Source organism: Pseudonaja textilis, chromosome 2 (assembly GCF_049901715.1).
Source record: "Pseudonaja textilis isolate UNSWEBS1 chromosome 2, rPseTex1.2, whole genome shotgun sequence".
Lineage (NCBI taxonomy): Eukaryota > Metazoa > Chordata > Lepidosauria > Squamata > Elapidae > Pseudonaja > Pseudonaja textilis.
The window spans coordinates 194,591,767-194,618,234 of NC_141991.1; the positions used below are offsets into that span (position 1 = coordinate 194,591,767).

General features: G+C 38.2%; 1 protein-coding gene across 2 annotated transcripts in view; it reads left to right on the forward strand.

Annotated features, from left to right (window-relative positions):
* Positions 1–3,105: 3,105 nt before the first annotated feature.
* The window catches only part of VPS13A (vacuolar protein sorting 13 homolog A), a 125,825-nt gene continuing 102,462 nt past the window's right edge, over positions 3,106–26,468 (forward strand). For both annotated transcript variants that reach the window (XM_026703826.2, XM_026703828.2), the window contains exons 1-6: positions 3,106–3,596; positions 18,918–18,961; positions 19,122–19,164; positions 21,283–21,378; positions 21,671–21,772; positions 25,697–25,803. In XM_026703826.2, the coding sequence (XP_026559611.2) occupies positions 3,497–3,596; positions 18,918–18,961; positions 19,122–19,164; positions 21,283–21,378; positions 21,671–21,772; positions 25,697–25,803 (492 nt within the window). In that variant the 5' untranslated portion in view covers positions 3,106–3,496. The remainder of the gene's footprint in view (positions 3,597–18,917; positions 18,962–19,121; positions 19,165–21,282; positions 21,379–21,670; positions 21,773–25,696; positions 25,804–26,468) is intronic.

The following is a 26,468-nucleotide window of genomic DNA, read 5'->3' on the forward strand; positions in this document are numbered from 1 at the left end:
GGCAAGACATGATAGCAGTCTTCTAATATGAGGGGCTGCCACAGGGAGGAAGGGGTCAAGCTATTTTCTAAAGCGCCTGTAGGCTAAACAAGGAATAATGGATGGAAACTAAACAAGGAGAGACTTAACTTGGAAATAAGGAGAAACTTTCTGACAGTGAGAACAATCAACCAATGGAACAGCTTGCCCTCGGAAGTTGTGGGAGCGCCATCACTTGAGACTTTCAAAAAGAGATTGGACTGCCATTTGTCAGAAATGGTGTAGGGTCTCCTGCTTTGGCGGGGGGTTGGACTAGTTGACCTACAAGATCCCTTCCAACTCTTGATTATCGGTAGCTAGTACTATTAAAATTCTACATTTGATCTGGGAGGCCCAAATAAATGGAGCTTTGTCAGGATTTGGGTTGTGTGTGAAGTTCAATAAATAAAAAAACAAGTCAAAAGTTAAATAGAATCAATTAAAAAAATACAGCTCATAACTGACATTGGGTATAAGAAACACTCACTTGCATGAGAGAATGGGCTCATTTAATGGGCTGGATTTTTACAGTGTTATGGAAGGCTAATGGGATTTGGCACGCTATTTAGCAGACTTGGAAGTCTATTCTTGCAGTTTCTTGCTTAGCTTCTCCAGAAGTCAGACAATTTCAGCAACTATTTTACTTCCATTAAATAAGAGGTAATTTTTATTTCAGGTTTCTAGACCCAGATGTTGGTAACTGTCCCTATTGCCATGTTACTGACCACTGTACTAATTTCAGTATCAAAACCATATAATCCAGAATCAGATCAAAGTAGCTACCAGATTAATCATTTGAAGCAAAAAATGAACTCATTTTCCAACAAATGGTTCTCCCTCACAGAAAAGCCCAATAGTATCCAGATAGTAAAAGATCACCCCCCACCAAAGCAAAACCCTGCTGCCAAACCCCCAGCCTATAAACCACAAGCCTTTATCTGCCAGCTACAGATACAAATAGCATAAGGGCAGGTCAGAAGCAAGCACAATAATGGCAGTTGTGCTGCCTTTCTAAGACTTGGGGTTGAAGGAAGGTAACAAAATGATTGCCAACTTCTCATGGAAGCTAGATCATGTTGTAGGAACACAGCCTGAAGTGGAATGTCTTTGACTTATAACAGTTCATATAGTGACAGTTCAAAGTTACAATGGTATTGAAAAAGTGACTTATGACCATTTTTCACAGTTATGACCATTGCAGCATTCCCATGGTCATGTGATCAATATTTGGATGCTTGGAAACTGACCGAATTTATGATAGTTGCAGTTTCCCGAGGTCATATGATCACCTTTTGCAATCTTCTGACAAGGCAAAGTCAATGAAGAAGCCACTTAATAACACAAATGCAGTGATTCACTTAACAACAGTGGTAAGAAAGATCTTAAAATGGGCAAAATTCACTTAACGACTTTTCACTTAATAGAAATATTGGGCTTAAACATAGTCTTAAGTTGAGGACCACCTGTGAGCTGGAGTTGCAGCAGGGAGAGACTTTTCAGAGGGGAAAGAGATAGTAAAGCTTGGAATGCAAACAGGAAGAGAGCAAGTTTGTATCTTCCCTAGCAATTTGTGAAATACAGGTGGTCCTCATCTTACGATTTGTTTAGTGACATATGAAGTTACAATGGCACTGAAAGAAATGAGTTATGATAATTCTTCACACTTATGACTGTTGCAGCATCCCATGGCCAATATTCAGACACTTGAACTGGCTCATATTTATGATGGTTGCAGTGTCCTGGGGTCGTATTGATCACTTCGGACGAGCAGTCAATGGCGGAATCAGATTCACTTTACAACTATGTTACTAACTTAACAACTGCAATGATTCACTTAACAACTGTGATAAGAAAGATCACAAAATGGGGTAAAACTCACTTAACTGCCTTGCTTAGCAAAATAAATTTTGGGATCAATTGTCATAAATCAAAGACTACCAGTATATCTATAATTATTGCAGGTAACTGTAGCCTAGCAAGATTGTAGGTGAGCCACAATAAAGAAACTGTTCAGAAGTCCCTGTGTTGTGTTCATGGTTCTTTAGGCCTGACAAAACCAGAAACCAAGTGTTGCTGGACCTTTGCTGTTGTCAGTAATGCAAAAGGTATGTGGCTTGTGAAAGATGTGCCAGTGCCTGCCAACACCAAAGAGATGTGCCACTTCCTAAATTCATTTTTGTTCCTACAATAGGTTGCTGATCTCAAAATAACATAAAATAAGCAATACTAATTTGCACTTTGTAGTTATGGTTGAAATAATATGGGAAAAATACCATTTTAAAACTAGTACAACTAATGATTAAAGTTATTTCACTCATTACTGGGAATGAGATCAGGGCAACATCAATTCACTTTAGGGGGAAACATATACATGTAGTCAGGACATGTTAAACTACTTTTGATAGATTGAGAACCACTTGTCTCAATTCCACAAACCATTCTCAACAAAATGCACCTCCTAATTCCAGCAGATCAGCCAACCACCTAATGCTATATAAAAAGTATTACTAATTTAAAATGCATTTTCTGGAGGATTTCCAGCAACGGGCAAGATTAAGGTTATTATCATAATCCAGATGATTTTTTTTTTAAAAAAAATCCTATTAACAATACTAATACTATAGAGAAAAAAAAACATTTTGCATCCATGAGCTAGCCGCAAATTCATGCCCAGCCCCAACATTAAAGGATTACAATCCACAACCTCTTTTGTACGCTGTTCAATCCTTATTTACACAAGAAAAGTAACCCAAGCGAAGTAGACGTTCTTTGCCCCTTAGAATCACGCCTCAAAATTTCAGCTTCCCGTGCATTTTTTTACGGAGGCAGCAGCTGAGTTTCTACAGCATGACAAGACTGGCTGAGGGTCCCTGTGCGCCCACGTCAGGTGGGACAGGACCTCCGGCTCTTCTGAAGCTGTTCACACGCGCCCGCGGTTCGTTAATAACAGCGGGCCGCGGAGAAGGAAGAGGGCAAAGCCAGCGAGAAGCGGAGAAGACAACTCCATCGCTACGTTTGGGGTTCACGGCAGCCCGTCCCCCCCCCTTCAACCCCCCGCCCCCTCACCGCATCTGGAGGAGCAGTTTTAACCGCCAGTCTCGCGCGACGAAGAAGAACCCAGCCCTTCCACCCGTTAAAGGCGCGCGCGAGCCCCGAGCCTCCCCGGGCGCAGCATCGCCGGTTTCTGGTGAGGCGACACCGAGTCGCCACCTCCAGACGCCGCGCGGGGAAGGCTTCTCGCTTTCGGTCCCTCCACCTTCCCTTCCGCGCCTGCGCGCTTAAGCTAGGCGAGTCGGGAAACACGCCGAGCCAAGCCCGAGGCCGTGGCACCACCCTGTTCGGAGGAGAGAGGGGTGACCGGCCGGCGGGAGTGGGGAACTTCCCGGGGGGGTTGTTCTGATTTGTTTTTTCCCCCCTCGTCAGGCGGCAATTTAGAACTGGCGGAAAGGGGAGCGAGCGAGTGCTCCCGCTTTCGAGGATGGTGTTCGAATCGCTGGTGGTGGACGTTCTGAACCGGTTCCTGGGCGATTATGTGGTGAACCTGGATAGTTCCCAGCTGCAGCTGGGCATTTGGGGAGGTAAGCCCAGAGGCCAAGTTGGCCCCGGCCGGGTTGGAGCGGAGCTCAGCCTCGTCCGGCAGCCAACCCCCTCCCCACCTACCTCGGAAAGCCCCTTTTTCTTCAGGAGGCGGTGGCAGGGGCTCCTCCCCTTCGCAGGGCACGGCCGCTAGCCTCCCGGCGCGCCTGCTCGCCCGCGTGTTTTCTGTCGCTGAGGGAAGGCGAGCGCGGTCCTCCCCCGACTGACGGAACCGGGACAAGTTCTCCTTCTTTCCCGGCGAGCGAAGTGTCCCCGGAGCCACCCGCGGGCGGCCTCGCTTGAATTGCTTAGCCGTAGTTTTCCTTCCTTACACGGCCAGGCCTTCTTGTCACGTGCCACTCCTTGACTTCTCCCGTGTTTGCTCTTTTTTTGGGAAGGGAATCTCCTTTAAAGGGAGACTGTAAGAGAGAAAGTTAAGGCCTTTTCGCGGTGTGGTGGAGAATAAAGAGGCAGTTATGTTAAACGAGGTGTAAAAACGGTGTATTTCCGCGTACTGTGCCTCTCGTTCTGTTTAAGGTGACTCTTGGGGGTGCGGGTGGGAACCTAAAGTATTGCATGAACTTAATGCTGTGGCCTTTGCCTAATCATACGCGGCTTCGCTGATATGCATGATCAACATGTTCATTTATTTCATAATTGTAGAAGGTGTCTGACTTGGGAATGACACTTGGTAACTTACATAATTAAAGAAAACAAAAAGATGCAACTATGCAACTGAAATAAAAAGTCATTCCCTTGCAGAAAGTCAACAGATAATCAAACTCCAATCCTGGGAGTGGACCATGTTTTCAAAGACTTGTGGTCCCAAAGGTGCTTTTTCAAAAGGGAACTGGACTTTCTGATTTTTCTTTTTTCTTTATTTGAAGACGTTTTGCTTCTCATCCAAGTAGGTTCTTCAGAGCTGAAGAAGCTTCTTGGAGGAGAACCAAAATGTCTTCAAAAAAAAAGAAGGAAAGAAAAGAAAAACCAGAAAGTTCAGTTGCCTCTTGAAAAAGCACCTTTGGGACAACTATAACCTGGATGATTGAGAATCTCCATAGACAAAGACTTTTGGGAGCCTGCGGATTGCTTTTCCAGAGTGTAGGCACTGGGACAGAAAATCTTGCAGTGACAATTTTGTTTGATTGTCATTCAAGAATAATGATAGAAATCACTTTTATTTGTGTGTTATACCTAATACAGGTAGTCCTCAGCTTATAACAGTTTAGTGACTCTTCAAAGTTATGTCATTGACTGGTGTTTTTCATAGTTATGATCTTTGCAGCATCCCCATGATCATGTGATCAAAATTCAGCTGCTTGGCAATTGGTTCTTATTTATGACCGCTGCTATGTCTCAAAGTCATGTGATTACCTTTTGTAATCTGACAGTCAACGGGAAAACCAGATTTACTTTACTAACTTACCAACTGCAGTGATTCACTTTACAACTATGGCAAAAAAGTTGTAAAGTAGGGCAAAGCTGACTTAACAAATGTCTCACTTAACAACAGAAATTTTAGGCTCAGTTGTGGTTGTAAGTTGAGGACTACCTGTATTTCCCTGCAGTTGGGACCAAGTTATCTGAGGGACCATGTCTTGCTGGTCACATCTATCTCAGAGCTGGGAGGCAGGGAATGCTGCAAGTGCCATCCCCGAGGGAGATACATCTGGTGGGACCCAGAAGAAGGGCCTTCTCCGTAGTGGCTTCCTCTCTCTGGAACATCATTTCCCCCAGCGATTAGAATGGCCCCCACTCTAATACTCTTCCAGAAGGCACTGAAGACCTGGTTCTGCCAGCAGGCCTGGGGAACCCAGAGCAGGATGGAGCCCATTAAATGGCTCATGTGATCTGTCGTCAGGGCGGGGATGAGTGGGAGGTGGGGTGTCAATTTTTGTTATATTGTACTAAATCAATTTATTTGATTCTCTTTGTTAGTTTTATTGTTTTAAATTGGTTTTATATTCTGTAAGCCACCTTGAGTCGGCATGAATGAATAGATAGCAATATTAATTAATTAAATAAATAAATAAATTTGAGTTGTTTTCAATCACAATTCTTTCATTGAACTTCCAATTTGTTATTGAGGTAGTAATTCAGGTCAGATGTAGTTTTGGTAAGTGCTTTAAGAAATTGAATACATACCATGTGGAATATATGTGTATATGAATACCTTAGAATTGGTGAATTGTTTGCATCGTTCAGCATATTTGATCTTTGGTTGATAATCCGTAGATGAGTTAAATATTTTCTGATGATAGGCTATTGATTTTATCAATTTTGTCTTTTTTGGTCCAAAATAATTACAGAGGGAATAGGAAATAAATGCTGTGACTAGATAATCCAAGTTATTGAAGATCACTTAAATATTTCAATTTCTGGAAATGTTCCGTAGAAAACTAGTGTTTGATTTGATTGCACTTGAAATGAACATATTTTTGATACAATGCATATAGTGAGCAGACTAATTTAAGGATAACATGAGTGCTTTCAAAGTAATTTTATTTGCTAATGGTCTAGATGTGTAATATGTATCCTACTCTGATAACCTATTCTGCCCTACATGCAGCCTGGCATTAAAGTACAAGTAGTTCTCAACTTACAACCACAATTGATCCCAACATTTCTGTTGCTAAATGAGACATTTGTTAAGTGAGCTTTGCCCCATTTTATGACTTTTCTTGATACAGTTAAATGAATCACTGCAGTTAAGTTAGTAACAAGGTTGCTAAGTGAATTCTAGCTTCCCCATTGACTTTGCTTGTCAGAAAGTTACAAAATGTGATCACATGACCCTGGGACACTGCAGCCATCATAAATATGATTCCGTTGCCAAGCGTCTGAATTTTGATCATATGACCATGGAGATTCTGTAACAGTTTGTAAGTGTGAAAAATGGTCATAGGTCATTCTTTTCAATTCTTTTTTTTTTTGAAAATTTTATTGATTTTTAAAAACAAACATAAACAAACAAAACATAGAACATAAAAACATAAAACATCTTTTTTGAAAGCAGCCTGATCCCGGGTTACATCTCTTTGTGCAGACACAAATTCAAATTCATGCTCATTTTTATATTCCATTCCATATCTTATTATCATTCTACATTTTCTATATAACTTCTCCCCTCTTTCAACTTTCTTAATTTAATTTTATTTATTTCATCTCAGTTCAAATCATCATGATTATATTCTTTGTCTGTCCTGTTTCAGCTGTCTATTATCTTTTCTCATTAAACAAAATTTCTCCTGTGATCACTAATTGGAGTATGACGCCTTTATATCTTTCCCCTAAAATTATAACACTTAATGTAATACATAACTTCCGTTCGGATTCTGCTTGGTACATTCTAAAATTACATAATGTATTTTTAAAAAAGAAAAGATTATAAATATATAACATTATTAAAACAACAATCCATACCAATTCAATTCTATCATTAACATTAATATTCATTTTAGTCTTGAACATTTTACACATTACTTTTCAAATAAGTATCATACTTCTATGGGAACACTTATAAACTTTCCATAATTACTTTCCTCCCACTTCACTTATGTTTTATAAAACATTGAGTAGTTAAAATGTTCCCATTCCTTCCTAATTCAATTCTCTCATTTATTTTGTTCACAAAGGTTTCGCCAAATTACACAGACTATTTTATTCCACTTTTTAATCATATGTTGTTTCCAATTTTCTAATATTATTTCTATTACAAATATAACAATACAATCTTATGTACCTTTACAGAATCCCTTTTTCAGTTAAATTTTCACCCATTATCTCTGAATAAATCCTGTTTCTTTACATCTTGCTCCAAAGCTTTGTAACTTCTTTTCCCCTTCTTCTTCTCTCTCCCCTTTTTACCCCCCTGTCTCTCCACCTCCATTTCCCTCTTCTGTATTCCCCTTTTCTGTTGCTTTCCAACTTCATATCCCCTTTTCACATTATTTTTCCCCTTTTTGGCTGTTTTTTTAGGTCTTAAATTCTCCATTCTCTTTCTCCCCTTTCCCCTTTCTTCCCCAGATAGAATTACTTGTTCATTAAAAATGGCTTCTTCTTTATCCCTATCTTCTTGTTGCGCATTCTTTTCTTGCTGTTTCTTGTAAACACCGATCGCCATTTCTAAGAATTGAAAAGTAGAGTCAAAAGAGCCCTTCCCTTCTTGTTTCTCTTCTTTATATTTTTTAAATTTGATTTTCAGTTCATCCAGTTCATTTAGTCCATCCAGAAGTGATGCCATTGTAGAATGTTTTCTTTTTTCTTTTTAAACAACTAGCCAATTATTTTTAGTCATTCAAATATGATTTCCAAAAATCCCAAAGTCACCAAACAATCCAAATACACACAAGCTGTTTCTTTTAACACTTTCTTCTTTTTTCACTTTCTCTTCCTGGGGTTACTATTTAGTTGCAAAATTCCAGTTAAAATGTATCCTTTAGAAGTCTTGTTAAGATTTAACTTTAAGTTCTTTTAAATTCCAAGCAGTCTCCTCCTTCCAAGTCCTGCTCTTATTCTTTTCCTCTCCCTTCCCACTTATAACAACAAAAAAAGGATTTTTAATATTCAGAAATCTTTATTGTCCCTTTGGCATTAATTAAATTTCCAGTTTAATTACCTGTTAGTGCCAAAGTGGATTTTTCCAATTTCTTTATTCAGATCTTCTCATTATCAGAGTGAGGAAGGAGAGTGAAGAAAAAAAAAACTTTCCCTTTTCACTTTCATTCGCTGCTTCCGACTCTTCTTTGGGAGCGATGTATCTTTTGCAAAATTTAAATTCCAGGGAACCTTAGTTGTTGCTTTTTGTCCCAGTCAGCCAAAAACTTTCACTTCTTAACTACCTCCTGCACTTTCTTTTCCAGCTGAGTGCTTCTTTGAGGCGGACATTTCTGACCGCCGCTCTTACCGCCTTCGGAAAAGGGAGTTTAGCCAGCTGAGGAGGAGAGGTGCGGCTCCCCTTGACCCTGCCAGGTCTCCCCTATCTTCACCACCTCTACGGGATGGCTTAGCCCCGAAGCCGGCTGGCTCAGGGCAGTCCAGCGGTGAGCGCAGGCAGAAACTGCGCACGATTGCGGATTCCTGCCTGCCGCCGAAGCGCTGCAAACCGGAACTCTCGGAAACCTGGTCATTCTTTTTAATTCTGTTGTAACTTCAAATGGTCACTAAATGAACTGTTGTTAAGTCAAGGACTACCTGCATTGAAAAACCTTTTTTTCATTCCTCCATTTGGTTGAGAGGAAGAGAGGAATTTAAATTTGCTGCGGGGAAGATAGTGAAATATTCTTAGCTCTTAGAATGCTGATATTTATGCATATTAAATCTTTAAAAAACCAACTTGTTTTTTTTTCTTTCTGTATGTTATAGACAACTTATTTAGCTCCTGATATTAACTAGTGATTTAAGGATATATGAAATGCATCTTCTACCTGTTCTTAGATAGTGTATATATTTTGCAAACTAGTATCAGTTTAGTAAATATTTCAAAGAGCATCATAGTTGAACAGAGCACAGGGAAAGGAGCAAGCTACCTTTTCTATTATAAATAGTATTGGAAATAAGAGAATAGAAAAAAAGAGAAGACTAGAGAAACATACCTAATACTAATGGTGTTATTTGTGGTTAGGATATATTGTACTGTAGATGCTGCTTAAATTTAGAGTGGTTGAAATACCAGTAAGAAAATCCATGCAACTATAAATATACCAGCATTACATATTAATCATTGGTTAGGGAATTAGCTCAAATACAGCACTTATCTTGGAGTTTGAAAGATAGTAGTAGTTTTGCCTATGTTTTCTAACAGATTTTTTTACCCTTTTCTGTGTATGTGTGGGAAAGATAGTGAAACTCAGTGATAGAGCCTATACTTTTATTCATAAAGTCCTAAATTCTAAACCTGACATTTTCAGGTAGATATTAGTTTAGTAAGTGCAACAATTGGTTCAAGATCTAGCTCAGAAACACATTTGAGTTGGCCCCATGACTGGATACCGTGTCCTTTCACTATAATAATTTTCATGCAATATGTGGCACCAACAACTGTTCCTACTTCAATTGTCTCTCCAATGGAGGATACCAAAAATAAGAGACTTGTTCCACCATTGTGTTTGCTTTTCATCTGTCAACATTTACAGTATTTACAGTATGGAGGAACAAGATGCCCAATATAAGGAGAAGGAAAAAAATCTGTTTAGTGGGGAAGGATAAAGAAGAAGGTGGTTACATTTCAGTTAAATTAAAGATTTTTCCCTCTACTGAGTTAAACATAGTTTAATCCATTGCAATACATTTCAACTACATAACTTGATTATGCAATAGAATTTTGCATCATATGTTTTCATTATCTCTGTATTTTAATACTTGCCCACACTTACTCAAACTTTTCCATCACCTAATGTTAGATGAGCTCATCTTTTCTGAATTATCATTGTAGTTGATAAATATGGTTGATACAACTGAATGTTCTACTGATGTTTCATCTCAAGGATTTTACTTGGTCTTGTTCATGTAGCCTTTAATAGGACCTTATAGCTCTTTCTGTGAATGTCTCATTGATTTTCTTACTTTCACTCCTTGACTAATTAATTATTCCCTGGTTCATGTTTTCCATCATTTTTGTTGTAAGTGATTTTCATGTGAGAGAAAGTAGCCAGCAAACAGTTTCATACACTGCTCAAAAAAAGAAAGGGAACACTTAACACAATGTAACTCCAAGTCAATCACACTTCTGTGAAATCAAACTATCCACTTAGGTAGCAACACTGATTGACAATCAATTTCACATGCTGTTGTGCAAATGGAATAGACAACAGGTGGAAAGCATAGGCAGTTAGCAAGACATCCCCAATAAAGAAGTGGTTCTGCAGGTGGTGACCACAGACCACTTCTCAGTTCCTATGCTTTCTGGCTGATGGTTTGGTCACTTTTGAATGCTGGTGGTGCTTTCACTCTAGTGGTAGCATGAAACGGAGTCTACAACCCACACAAGTGGCTCAGGTAGTGCAGCTTGTCCAGGATGGCACATCAATGCGAGCTGTGGCAAGGTTTGCTGTGTCTGTCAGTGTAGTGCCCAGAGCATGGAGGCGCTACCAGGAGACAGGGCAGTATATCAGGAGACATGGAGGAGGCCGTAGGAGGGCAACAGCTCAACATCAGGACCGCTACCTCCATCTTTGTGCAAGGAGGGACAGGAGGAGCATTGCCAGAGCCCTGCAAAATGACCTCCAGCGGGCCACAAATGTGCATGTGGCTGTTCAACGGTCAGAAACAGACTCTATGAGGGTGGTATGAGGGCCTGACGTCCACAGGTGGGGGTTGTGCCCAACACCGTGCAGGACGTTTGGCATTTGCCAGAAAATACAAGATTGGCAAATTTGCCACTGGCCGATGTGCTCTTCACAGATGAAAGCAGGTTCACGCTGAGCACATGTGACAGACGTGACAGGGTCTGGAGACGCTGTGGAGAATGTTCTGCTGCCTGCAACATCCTCCAGCATGACCGCTTTGGCAGTGGGTCAGTAATGGTGTGGGGTGGCATTTCTTTGGGGGGCCGCACAGCCCTCCATGTGCTCGCCAGAGGTAGCCTGACTGCCATTACGTACCAAAATGAGATCCTCAGACCCCTTGTGAGACCATATGCTGATGCAGTTGGCCCTGGGTTCCTCCTAATGCAAGATAATGCTAGACCTCATGTGGCTGGAGTGTGTCAGCAGTTCCTGCAAGATGAAGGCATTGATGCTAAGGACTGGCCCGCCCGTTCCCTAGACCTGAATCCAATTGAGCACATCTGGGACATCATGTCTCGCTGCATCCACCAATGCCACGTTGCACCACAGACTGTCCAGGAGTTGGGGGATGCTTTAGTCCAGGTGTGAGAGGAGATCCCTCAGGAGACCATCCGCCACCTCATCAGGAGCATGCCCAGATGTTGTAGGGAGGTCACACAGGCATGTGGAGGCCACACACACACTACTGAGCCTCATTTTGACTTGTTTTAAGGACATTACATCAAAGTTGGATCAGCCTGTAGTGGTTTTTTTTCACTTTCATTTTGAGCGTAACTCCAAATCCAGACCTCCATGGGTTGCTAAATTTGATTTCCATTGATAATTTTTGTGTGATTTTGTTGTCAGCACATTCAACTATGTAATGAACAAAGTATTTAATAAGAATATTTCATTCATTCAGATCTAGGAAGTCTTATTTTTGTGTTCCCTTTATTTTTTTGAGCAGTGTATATTATGAAGATGCAATATAAATGGGGCATAATATTATACTAAGTGGATCAGAAAAAAATGTTAAACTTTAGTGAAAATTAAATTATGATCATTAGTAAATGACAATAAAAAGCACACAAGTTTTTCTAATATATACATATAGATATTTTTATAATATATAAATATATTCTACTCTTGCTATTACTTGCTAGATCACTAAGTGCCTGTCTAAAATTATTCTCCAGGTTATTTTATGTGAAGATCAACACTTTTGTATTATTTTTTCTTTCTTATATCCACTTATCACTATATAGATAAGACAACTATATAATTTCTATTTCCTGGCCTTATTACAAATGTGACATCAACCAAGGTGATTTGTCCTGGCATCTGTGAGTGCAACATGAAACCATTTTAACAGCTAGCTGAAGCTAATTTAAGTCTGCACTTCATCTTAAAACTTAAAGAGTTACAGAAGTGATTTTAGGAATGTGCCAACTCCTGTGCTCAGCTAGATAAAGAATTGAAAGTATTTCTCATTCTCTGACTTTTAGTTGACTTTATTAAAGGCATTACTGTCTGCAGGCTTTGTATTTTTGTATTTTATATTTTTTCAGTGAATTCAGGAAGCGATTTTTATATATGCCTGTGTGATTATCCAGAAGTAGATACAGAATGGTTTTACGTGGGCAATTCTCTTTTCAAAGATGCAGTTCATTGCCTGAGCCCTTGGAAAGTGCCAGTAACGTGTTCCATGGAACCTGAAGTTCCATTCATCTGCCCATCAGTCAGCTGTTCAAAAAACTATGTATGAGATGATCTTCCATTAGAATGGAAGCAAAAGGCAATCATCCTACTGAAAATTGCTAGCCAATGTAAAACTGATTTTCTTTTTTGCTGGAAGAAAACAAAAAGCTCTTCAATTCTCTTTTCCTCTTGGTAAAGAAACTGAAAATCATTCTATTTTTGGAGCATGAGGGATGGCAATTTATATGAAAATACTGTTTATATAAAAATACATATAAATTATGCATGTACATATAATATATGGGTAGATAGTTGTGTGTGCTTATGTTTGTGACTGTATGCTGAGATTGTGAATGCAAACAGATTTAGGTGTACTCTCACAGGTGCAGTCCTGAAGAACATGACTTTTTGTTTTTTTGCTAAAACTTGTTAGCAGTTTATAAAAATTGCTAGATGTTCTTTAGACTGTTGAAATTTTCTTAATATTTCCTCTAATTTTATATATTTACTTACTAAACATAACTTTTAACCTTTATTTCAATAAAAATAGTTGGCGGTGTCATTGTTCAGTAGTAAAAGGCTGAAAAGGACAATGGAAAAGTCATTGGACCAAATCTGAATGCTCTGGATCCTATGTATAACTATTGAAGAAGATGCACGTAATAAATTTACCTCTGTTACTTGCATTATGAAGGATAAAAATCTATAGGATGTATTTTTAAGTGAAAATATTTCTTAACATGCTATGCTGAATTGTTAACTTTATCAGAACATATTTTTAAACAAAATATGTTCTTAATCATTAATTTATAGTCCTTCTGGTGTTATATCTTTGTAAATAGCAATACCTTAGCAACCTCATCAGAAAAAGAAAAAAAAAGTTTATATGTAATGAGGTCCAGTGATGATGGGGACTTTTAGGTCTCAATTCAAAGAAATCCAGGAAGTAAGGACTCACTTTTCTCTGCATATTCTCCCCAAGATTATAATGCAACTACACATACCTTTTAGCTGCATATTGCTATATTTCACATATACATTCTGGTATAATAATATTCCTGGAACTTTTGTGTAATGCGTAGTTTGGTTTGAGCTAGCTGGCAACATAATTGTGTTTGCTGAAATTGCAGCAGCTTAATTGAATCTGTAAACTTTCAGCTGATTGCAAAATATCTTCTCGTTTATATACTGGAGTTGAGGTCTTGATGTAGAAAGATTTGATCTCTTTCCCCTTTCTTCCCTTTTATTGGCTCCTGAGGCTGGCTTTTTTCAAGGTCAGGAAATTTTGACCATTTGAATTTGCAATCTTAGGACTTCCTGTTTGAGCTTCTTCGGTGACATCTGTGATCGTGCGCAGTTTTGATCCATGCTTGCCGCTGGAGCGCCCCGAGCCGGCTGGATTTGGGGCTAAGCCATCCTGTAGAGGTGGTGAAGAGGGGGGAGACCGCCAGCAGGGTTGAGGAGAGCCACATCTCTCCTCCTCAGCTAGCCATTACTCCCTTTCCCGAAGGCGGTTGCAGCGATGGTCAGACATGGCCACCTCAAAGAAGAACTCGACCGGAAAAGAATGTGCAGGAGGAAGATAAGAAGAGAAAGTTTTGGTTGACCGGGTTAAACTGAAAAAGCAACAACGTAAGGTACCCTGGAATTTGAACTATAAAAAATAACATTGTTCCCAAAGAAAACTTTGAAGCAGCGAAGGAGAGAGGGAAGGGAAAGGATTTTTTTTTCTTCTCTTCCTTATACTGACAAATAAGAGATTTAAGTAAGAAATTGACAAACATCCATTTTGACATCAATAGGCATTTAAGGTGAAAATAAAATGTCAAAGGGATAATAAAGACTTTTGGATACTCAAAAACCTTTAAAAGCAGGAAAGGAGAGAAAACGAAAGAATAAAATGGCGGGATCTGGAAAAATGGAGGAGACTGCCTGGAACTAAAAGGAACTTATAGTGAAATCTTAACAAGATTCCTAAAAGATACATTCTAACTGAAACTTTGTAATGAAATAATAGAACCCCAGGAAGAGAAAGTGGAAAAAAGAAGCAAGAAGAAACATCTTAGGATTATTTGGATTACTTGGTGATTTTTAGATTTTTGGCTATTGGATTTAAATGACTAAATCAATCGGGTGGTTGTTTAAAATTGTTTAAAATGCCATCACTTTTAGAAGAACTGAAAATGGAACTTAAAACACAGAAAGAAGATGCACAAGAAGGAAGAGGTTCTTTTGGCCTCGTATTTCAATTTTTAGAAATGGAGATCTGGAACTATGAGAAACAACAAGAAACGCTTGTAGAACAAGAAGGTTGGGACAAAGAAGAAGCCTTCTTTAATGATCAAGTAATTTTATGTGGGGAAAAAAAGGAAAGGTGGGAAAGAGTGAAAAGTTTAAGATTTGAAAAAACAACCAAAAAAAGAATAATTTGAAAAATAATTACAATATTATGAAGCAACAGAAGGGAGGATCACAGAAGAGAGAATTAGAAGTAGAGAGACAAGGGGGCAAAAAAGGGAGGGGGAAGAAGGAAAGGAAAAGAAGTTATAAAAGACAGAAACAAGATATAGAGAAACAGGGAAAATGTATAAGGATTGAAAGTATTTAGAGATAATGGGTGAAAATTTAATTGAAAAAGGGATTTTGCAAAGGTACATAAGATAGTATTGTTATATTAGAAATAGAAATAATTTTAGAAAATATGAAACAATGTATGATTAAAATGATGGATAAAATACTTATTGTAATGCAGTGGAATGTTTGTTAATAAATAAATGAAATAAAGTGAATGAGAGAACAAAATTAGGAAAGGATGGGAACATTTTAATTATTATTAATGATTTATAAAAATATAAGTGAAGAGAAATATGGAAAAAAAAGAATTAATTATGGAAAGTTTATAAGTGTTCACAAGGAAGTATGATATTCAGTTGAGAAGAAATGTTAAAGATGTTAAGATTCTAACTAATATTAATGATAGAATTGAATTGGAATGGAATGAGTGTTTTAGTTACTATTGTGTTTATATATATATATATATATATATATATATATATATATATATATATATATATATATATATATATATATATATATATATGGATCTTTAGTTGTTGGTTCTCCCGCGTAAGATTGAAGTATCTAGCAACGTTGATGAAGTCTCATTCATCTCAGGCTTCTGTCTCTCCGGCTCTGTGCCTCATTACTCTGAGAAGCACAGAGCCGAGACAGAAGCCTGAAGATGATGAATGAGACTTCATCGAACGTGCCTAGATATTCGAATCTTACACGGAAAACCCAACAACAAAGATCCACATACAATCTGAGAACTCAGAAAACATATATATATATATATATATATATATGGAGATCTTTGGTTGTTCGGGTTTTCTCCCAGATTTGAAGTATCTAGGCAAGATCACAACTCTCCAGCTCAAATCCCCAGCAACTAAAACTAACCTGAGCACAACCAAGCCCCTCCTGAACAGAACACGCTCCAACCAATCAGAACACGGTAACCCCCAACCAATCAGAACACAGCCAAACCCCTACCAATGAGAACACACCCCACCCAATCAGAACACAGCCAAGCCCCCACCCAATCAAGTTCCACCCCACTGGCAGTTAAAAGGAGGAAGCAGCTGCAATCTCCATTACTCTGAGAAGCACAGAGCTGGAGACAGAAGCCTGAAGATGATGAATGAGACTTCATCGAACGTTGCCTAGATACTTCAAATCTTACGCGGAGAAAACCGAACAACCAAAGATCTACATATAAATACCGCGAGAACCTCAGAAAACAAATATATATATATATATATATATATATATATATATATGTTATGTCTCACCTATATTCATAGATGAGAAGACAAGGTTTCAGAATTCAAAATATTCAAGCAGAAACAAAACCGATTCAAAAGGGTTAAATTAGCACAGTTTTCCAGTCCTTGGCAGACTTCCCAGAACCTGTCAGGCTAATCAGAATTGTCCATAAATCACGAGGCCCCTCCAAATATATTCTTTCGACTCATCAAACACTTTGCTTCCAAGCAAAGCTTGAGAGTCAGCACGCCTCTTTAAATCACCTGGATAGGCGTGTCAGTCTCTCCAATCAATGTTTGGCCTGACGCCTCCCTTCAGATTGACGTTTCCTGGTTCTTCTAGTTCTGGCGTCAATCCACGATCTGTCAGTTTCCTCGCTGGAAACTTCTGTCTCATTTTGTTGATCATTTGCTGGCATGAACGAAGTCGAAGGTTCTGGGGAGGATTGTCTCTGTGACAATCTCTCATCCTCCTGGCTCACGTCTGTGTCCTCTGATAATTCAGACTCCACATTCACAGCAGACTCCAACCTTCCATCTTCAGAGTTATCAGAGTCAAAACTCCCAGCAGGATCAATCCTTCCAGTCACAATATATCTATCTATCTATTTATCTATCTATCTATCTATCTATCTATCTATCTATCTATCTATCTTTGGTTATTCGGTTTCTTCCAGTAAGATTGGCAGTATCTAGGCAGCGTTTGATGAAGTCTCATTCATCATCTTCAGGCTTGTGTCTTCGGCTCTGAGAAGCACAGAGCCGAAGACACAAGCCTGAAAATGATGAATGAGACTTCATCGAAATGTTGCCTAGATACTACCAATCTTACGCGGAGAAAACCGAATAACCAAAGATCCACATACAAATACCCGAGAACCTCAGTATGTATATATATGTGTGTGTGTGTGTTTTCTTAAGTTGCTGGTACTTACATGTATGGCATTCAGCTTTGTTCGGGTATTTTCCCACGTCATTGTAGTTGTGCTTTTAAAGTTGTAGCAACGTTTGGCAGAATCTCATCTGCCATCATCAGGCTCCCGAAGCCTGATGATGGCAGATGAGATTCTGCCAAACGTTGCTACAACTTTAAAAGCACAATCAATGACGTGGGAAAATACCCGAACAAAGCTGAATGCCATACATATAAGTACCCATGAAAACTTAAGAATATATATATATTTATATTTATATTTATATTCACGCATGAATAAACGAGATGACACCTCCCACCTTCCAGCCATTTGGAAACCCGCCCTCATGAACAGACGAGTACCCAACATGAAGAATGACACCAGACCCACACCCATGAGAGCCACACAAGATGCCACCACCACACTTCCATGTAGAAAACAGACTCACACCCACTCAGAAGATGAGACACGACCACGGACCAGAAGCCGCACTGCAGCTGCATCGCTACCCACTTCAAACCCTCCGAGCCATACATGAAGCAAACCGACACCCACCATGAAGATGCAGCACGACCACGAACTCGAAGCCAAACAGCAAGATCACAGCTCACCAACTCAAATCCCCCAGCAACTAAGACTAACCTGAGCACAACCAAGCCCCCACCTGAACAGAACACGCTCCAGCCAATCAGAACACGGCCAACCCCCAACCAATCAGAACACAGCCAAACCCCCTACCAATGAGAACACACCCCACCCAATCAGAACACAGCCAAGCCCCCAATCAAGTCCCACCCCCACTAGCAGTTAAAAGGAAGAAGCAGCTGCAATCTCACATCACTCTGAGAAGCACAGAGCCGAAGACAGAAGCCTGAAGATGATGAATGAGACTTCATCAAACGTTGCCTAGATACTTGAATCTTACACGGGAGAAAACCCGAACAACCAAAGATCCATATATATAAAACATAGTGTGTATTTTAAGAATGTACCAAGCAGAATTCGATTGGAAGTTATGTACTATATTGAATGTTATAATTTTAAAGGCATAAATTCAAGTTTAAATAAGAGTTGAATGGATAAATTTAAAAGATACAAAGGTGTCATACTCCAATTAGTAACTACAGGGGAAAATTTGTTTAATGAGAAAAGATAATATGAAATTGAAATAGGACAGACAAAAGTATTAATATAATGATTGGAAAGACATTGCAACTTCGAAAAAGATATATAATTGAATTTAGATATGAGAAAATTAAAAATAAAGTTGAGAAAACCAAGGGAGGGGAAAAATTATGGAGAAAATAGTACTAAGATATGGAATAGAACACAAAGAAGAATATGAAATTGAGTTTGCGTCTGTATGAAGAAGTGATAACACGGAATCATGCTTTTCTCAGAAAAAGATGTTTTATTTGTATTATGTTTTTGTGAAAATCCAGTAAAATTTATATTAAAAAATAAATGTGCAATCTTAGTCTGAAGTACTGCATTTTTTTTTTTACTTTGCTAGATTTCCGTTAAAATTGTTAGAATTCTAATAAGTGGTATTTCTAACTATTAGAAATGTTGTAAATAAAGTTTGTTCTCTGATTATGTTTTTTTTCCAAATTTCTTAATAGGAGCTGTAGCACTTAAAAATCTTGAAATAAAAGAAAATGCATTGGTAAGTAGTAAAGTGTCTTTCACATCATAGTCCTTCAGAAATACATGTTTTTATTCTGTCTTAGGAATTAATAAAAAAACATTTGTGCATATTCTGGGTTCTATGCTGTTAAAATAATGTTTTTGTCGTTGAAATGTAATTAAAACATTTATCTTTACAGTATCAATTTGATGTCCCCTTTAAAGTTAAAGCAGGTCATATTGGTAAGTAGAATTCTCAAGCTTTTTACAATAATTAATGAAATTTGTATTTTTAAAGACATGGGGTTTTTATTTCTTAGAAATGCATTGGTTCATTATGCAGCTATTATCTATCAATAAAAAGTTAATGCTTCTTGAGAGTTTTTGATATTCATGTGCAATTGTATATGGATTAAATAAAAGCCTATATGTTTAACCTTTTATCATTCCGTGGATATGATATCGTAGTAGTTCCTTAATTAAGATATTTAGTGAATAGTTGTATTTATTAGCTAAAAATATGGTTCACAGTTTTGGTTAATTAGCAGATAATTAATGGTATTCAATACATAAAAATACATCTTGTATTCTTGGTTGATCTAATTTGACTTTTTTATATGCAGATAGTCCTCAATTTATGACCACAATTGAACCCAGAATTTCTGTTGCTAAGTGAGATATTTGTTAAGTGAGCTTTGCCCCATTTTACAACCTTTCTTGCCACAATTGTTAAGTGAATCACTTTAGTTGTTAATTTAATAACATGGTTATTAAGTGAATCTGGCTTCCCCATTGACTTTGCTTGTCAGAAGATTGCAAGAGGGGATCATTGCAAACGTCATAAATATGAGTCAGTTGCCAAGAATCTAAATTTTGAGCACATGATCACAGGGATGCTGCATCAGTCATAAGTGTGAAAAATGGTCATATGTCACTTTTTTCAGTGCCATTGTAACTTTGAATGGTCGTTAAATGAACTGTTGTAAGTTGAGGACTACTGTATCTCCTATATTTTATGTATCTACTTTGTTACTGAATTTAGATTCAAATATTGAGATTGTATTTTTTCTTGATTTCAATAAGTTGGTAGTCATTAGAGGTGCTGGTTGTTACCTGTAAAGCCCCAAATGGCATAGGACTTGGTTACTTGAAGGACACCTATTTTCAGTATCTCCAATATTATCTACCCAGCCAATTTTGGGCATTTTGGATTCCTTCCATTAAACAGTGCCATCTGTTGAGTCCCTGCTCTATGGAATGAAGTGCCCTCTGAGATTTGATTGATTCCAATCTTGCTGGTGTTTCTAATAGCTTTGAAGGCCCATCTCTTTGCCAAGCATGATTGAAGCCCCCGTTTGGTTGTATGGATTTGTTTTTTGCTCCTACCAGTTGCAATCTTTTATTATTATTTATTACTCTATTGTTTATTTCTTTTACGGTTGTTACATGTGAATCTCCAAAATAGTTGAGAATCGGACAGTGTACAAACTTTACAAATAATAATATATAAAAAAAGCTTCACTGGTCTTTTTCCCCTAAATTGTAAACAAATTACTGCAAGCATGGTTAAAGTAGTGCCATAGTGTGGTTTTATAATAGGAAAAAATAACATTCAGATTTATATTCAAATTCTATGGTCCAGCTGACTCAGAAGTTGGAAAGTATTGTATATTTTATATTTCAGCTGAGACAAATTCCAAAATGGGTTTAGTGGGAAAAGTAGGGCCAAGTCCAGTGTATGTTACTCCCATCTTCCCATTATTTGTTTTCCCTTGATTACACACACCTAATATAAACCTAACTGGCAAACTTCCCTGTTCCTCCCATTAATCTTCTTGCATTTTCCTTTGCTTACCTCTATTTAGCAACTATTCTACTCAACTGTATTGTATTATAGTCCCCTTTTCTTCCCTTCCACATCTTGAACAATCACTGCATTGAATGACCATGTTTTCTCCAGATAAAACATTAAGGTCCATGCCTCAATGAAATATATCACCACTCAGAATTAATGAGTTTTGTGCATGAGAGGGTCTCAGTGCATAGAATCTTTTGCCCATCCCTAAAATGTGTTTTTCTTTTACATAATTTTTTTTTAAATATATGCATGATATGTTTTAAATTATGAGGAATATAAATTCAATTTACAATTCCAAGCAAAAAAGATGAGAAATTACCACCTAGCTTGATTCAGTTTAGTAGAATTATCCATATTATTTGCAACTAATCTTTATGTAATGTTAAATATGAGACTTGGAAATATTGAAGTAGAAAACATTAATAATATTAGACGATTTTTAAAGTTGTGATTAAAAATATTGTTGCATTTTTAAAAAAATGACTATTTCTTTGTTATTCTAGGTCAGCTAAATTTGCAAATACCATGGAAAAATCTTTATACTCAGCCAGTTGAAGCTGTTTTAGATGAAGTTTATCTGCTTATAGTACCTACAGCTAGTAAGTTTATTAAGAAATGGAAATGCTTCATAACATAAGTATGTAAATTAATATTTAGCCAGTATAATTTCTGCCTCTTTATTTTTAATCATGCAATAATTTGGGTACCTATAAATAGTCTGACTTACATATTGAAAACTTATTTTTCAAGTTAAACATATAGATTTTTTGTAAAAAGAAAAAATTCAGAGAGTAAGTACAGTCAAATAAGACATAAATTTTTTATTTGTGCAATTTCAGATGTTGATTTAATCTAGTTGTGTTTAATTATTAAAGTAATCCATTCTGTTAGGTATCAAATATGATGCTGAAAAAGAAGAAAAGCAGCAGCTGGAAGCAAAGCAAAAAGAATTGCAAAGAATTGAAGATGCAAAACAAAAGATTGCTGACAAAGGTAAGAAAAGATCCAATAGTCATTCAATTTTAACCTCAACTCCAACTGAATGGTGGCTCACAAAATAAAGCATATCAAAAGCAAATCAATATGAATGCAGTAAAATTAATTTAAAAAGAGTTACCAAATACAGGTAGTCAGTCCTTAAGATACGACAGTCACTTAACAGCCATTTGAAGATCCCCACCCCCCCACCCCAGGCTTATACAACCTTGTTTCAAAGTTGTGGTGGCTGCAGCACTCCCCATGTCTTTTTCCCTTACAACCAACCATAGTGATACCACAGTGCCCCCCACCTCTCCCCTTATCCTAATGGGACCCTGCAGTGCTTGGGCCTGCTCTCCATGCCTCTTGGAAGCGGGCACCATTTTCAGCACTTTCCACAATTTCTTGTGGAAATGGTGACTACTTTTGGAGTTTTCTGTCAAGATCAGCTGGCCTTTGGGAGACTGCAAATTTCTCCTCGATCTTGCTAGGCTTTGGAAAAGCCCGCTGCCTGCATGCCAGGGTGACAGATGCAGGAGAGGCATTCCAAAAGAGGTTTTCCCCCTTTTCCTTGCTTAACCCTTCCTTCCCCCCAAAACCTAATTTCTTCAAAAAAGAAAACAGAAACAAAAGTTGGGAGGGACAGACTTGTTGATCTTTCTTCCTACTCTTCCACCAATTAGGTAACAGAAAGAGGGTGACAGAATCTGTCAGTTACTTATTTGATGGGTGACTGCCAGACTGAAGAGTAAAGGAAAGGAAGGAAGGGAACAAAAAAAAAAATCTTTCTGCAGCTTGCATTGAGGAACTGAAGAACAAGTTCCACTCAAAAGAAAAAAATGACTAGAACACATGCAGCAAACAGCCCTGGCAGAAGCTGGGTCCTTTGAAATCTTTTTGCTACTTGTCTGACTGGCTTTACAGGAATCCTAAAGAGAGGGTGTAAAGAGGGTCAGACAAGCAGCAAAAAGCTTTCCAAAGAAAGTTCTTCTTCTCATCTGATTCTCTTCAGGACCCATCTAGGAACGTTTTAAAGGCAAGCAAGCAAGCAAGCAACAAAAGCATTTTGCTTAGTGTTTAAAACAAACTGGCAAATCTCATTCCAAATTGTTTCTAGAATTCTGAATTCTTTTATTGGCTTGTAATTATTTTCCATTCTTTGGAGCCAGTAATTCTCAAATATTTTGGTCTCCTTAAAAATGATTCAGGACCAGAGAAGCTTTGGGTTACATGCATTATATCTACCAATATTTACTGTATTAGAAATTAAAACTGAGAAATTCATTTAAAATTTTTAGCAGAGTATTCTAGTTGACGCTTTCTTTTGAAATTGAGAATACATTGTGTTTTATTTCATGCTGATTTCTTCTTGTAGCAAATCTAGAAAGATGCCATGGTCAAGAGGTTGAATATTATTTTAAATATATTGAATATAGAGTTGCAATCTATTCCAAATACACTGCTCAAAAAAATAAAGGGAACACTTAAACAACACAATGTAACTTCAAGTCAGTCACACTTCTATGAAATCAAACTGTCCACTTAGGTAGCAACACTGATTGACAATCAATTTCACATGCTGTTGTGCAAATGGAATAGACAACAGGTGGAAAGCATAGGCAGTTAGCAAGACATCCCCAATAAAGGAGTGGTTCTGCAGATGGTGACCACAGACCACTTCTCAGTTCCTATGCTTTCTGGCTGATGGTTTGGTCACTTTTGAAAGCTCGCGGTGCTTTCACTCTAGTGGTAGCATGAGACGGAGTCTACAACCCACACAAGTGGCTCATCCAGGATGGCACATCAATGCAAGCTGTGGCAAAAAGGTTTGCTGTGTCTGTCAGTGTAGTGCCCAGAGCATGGAGGCGCTACCAGGAGACAGGCCAGTACATCAGGAGACAAGGAGGCCGTAGGAGGGCAACAACCCAACATCAGGACCTCTACCTCCATCTTTGTGCAAGGAGGGACAGGAGGAGCACTGCCAGAGCCCTGCAAAATGACCTCCAGCGGGCCACAAATGTGCATGTGGCTGCTCAACGGTCAGAAACAGGCTCCAAGGAGGGTAGTATGAGGGCCCGACGTCCACAGGTGGGAGTTGTGCTTAGAGCACAACACCATACAGAACGTTTGGCATTTGCCAGAAAATACCAAGATTGGCAAATTTGCCACTGGTTGATGTGCTCTTCACAGATGAAAGCAGGTTCACGCTGAGCACATGTGACAGACGTGACAGGGTCTGGAGACGCTGTGGAGAACGTTCTGCTGCCTGCAGCATCCTCCAGCATGACCGCTTTGGCAGTGGGTCAGTAATGGTGTGGGGTGGCATTTCTTTGGGGGACCGCACAGCCCTCCATGTGCTCGCCAGAGGTAGCCTGACTGCCATTAGGTACCGAAATGAGATCCTCAGACCCCTTGTGAGACCATATGCTGGTGCGGTTGACCCTGGGTTCCTCCTAGTGCAAGACAATGCTAGACCTCAAGTGGCTGGAGTGTGTCAGCAGTTCCTGCAAGATGAAGGCATTGATGCTATGGACTGGCCCGCCCGTTCCCCAGACCTGAATCCAATTGAGCACATCTGGGACATCATGTCTCGCTCCATCCACCAACGCCATGTTGCACCACAGGCTGTCCAGGAGTTGGGGGATGCTTTAGTCCATGTGTGGGAGGAGATCCCTCAGGAGACCATCCGCCACCTCATCAGGAGCATGCCCAGACGTTGTAGGGAGGTCATACAGGCACGTGGAGGCCACACACACTAATGAGCCTCATTTTGACTTGCTTTAAGGACATTACATCAAGGTTGGATCAGCCTGTAGTGTTTTTTTCACTTTCATTTTGAGTGTAACTCCAAATCCAGACCTCCATGGGTTGCTAAATTTGATTTCCATTGATAATTTTTGTGTGATTTTGTTGTCAGCACATTCAGCTAAGTAATGAACAAAGTATTTAATAAGAATATTTCATTCATTCAGATCTAGGATGTCTTATTTTTGTGTTCCCTTTATTTTTTTGAGCAGTGTATATCAAAATATTTCCAAGAATTGTGCAGCCATCACTTATATTTGCGGCTATTTATTACTTGCCTATGACTTACCTATTTTGCATTTGCTTAAATGTAAGTATTTTACCATAGCATATATGCTGTTGGTTAAATGAAATATTAAAGCTTGGCTGCCTCTTTGATAAGTCACTTAAAAGGTATAATCTACTTTGGATTCAGTAGACTTTTTACCCATTTAATGAATTATTAAGTGTCTGTGGAATCACAATATCATAACTTGCAGCCTGCCAATTTAGTTATTGACTATTATTATTTTCTAATGCTGTGAAACTGAATCATTGTAGACTGAGATTCTGAATAATGTTGACTTCTCACATATGCATCAGACATAGTCACTTCCAGTTTGGTTCCAACTATAGTCCTTTAATTGACTCAGCCAGCAACAAACGTCTGTGTTAGATTTCAGTAACAAATGTTATATAGAGGATCTCAACTCACTTCATTCAGCTAAAGGACCATTTATTGCAAGGATTCCAGTGATCCTTTGTCTTGAGTTTTCATTTCCCTTCACCCTTCTCTTTATCCTCTCCCCCTGTTTTGGGCTTGACTGACCAACTTCCATCACACTTTGGTTACGGTTAGTATGGCTGCTTGTGTCATCTCAAGTCATTACATGAAATGAGTTCCTAAGCACTGTTTCTTAGTACCATGTTTAAAATGTCAGTCATCTGTTGTTGCAAAAAGAAGTGATTTCATTCATCCCTTCGAAGGAACTCATATTTAATTTCTACCTACGCTATTTCTGTACCTGTGTCTATGTGAATATATAAATAAAACAATTATAGAATTACCTGTTACTTATTATTTATCTGCCTAAATCAAATGTAGCCTCCGTTGCTTAATAATTGCTTAATAATATAAAGTATTCATTGATTTAGATAAACCACAAGAAAAGCAAGATACTTTCATAGAAAAGCTAATTACTCAAGTTATAAGAAACCTTCAATTGAAAATTTCCAACATCCATATACGATACGAGGATGATGTAAGTATATGTGCATAGAATATACAGATACGTTGTAAAAATGTGAATGATACTTCAGATGGTTGTATAGATGGATAATCTATCTGTTCACCCATAAAGAAAGTTATTGCTGAGATAGCTGAGACCGTGCTATCTATACTTGTCTATTGCATCATTATAATTTGGAAAGTTTCAATGATGGTATGATTGCAAAGTTGCATATTAAATTATTGCTTTAAGTACTGGTGTAATGCTGGGGAATGTCTGAGCAAATAACGTTTGAATCCTCATTTCTTTCTCTGGTTTTAGTGGATTTCAGAACTAATGTCTATATAAATTCATACCCTTAGATTTAAAATTAAACACAGCTTTTCTCTGTCTAAAGCCCATAATAATTACATAAATGCAGTTCAGATTTAGAAGGTACTATTTTATGCAGCAGTACACTAATCTAAAATGCATACACGTAAAGGACTATGTGTAGAGTAGAGCACTAAGAATACTATGTTGGGAATATTAGGATGAAACATAGTTAAGATACAAAGTTTAGCTAATCTTAACCCAAAGTTAATCATAACAATTCATATCCTGATTTATAAAATCAGTACTTATACATAGATAAATTATCAAGAAATGTTTTCTGTTGTTATAAGGCACACGTTGGCACAAATTTTACATCTTGCATG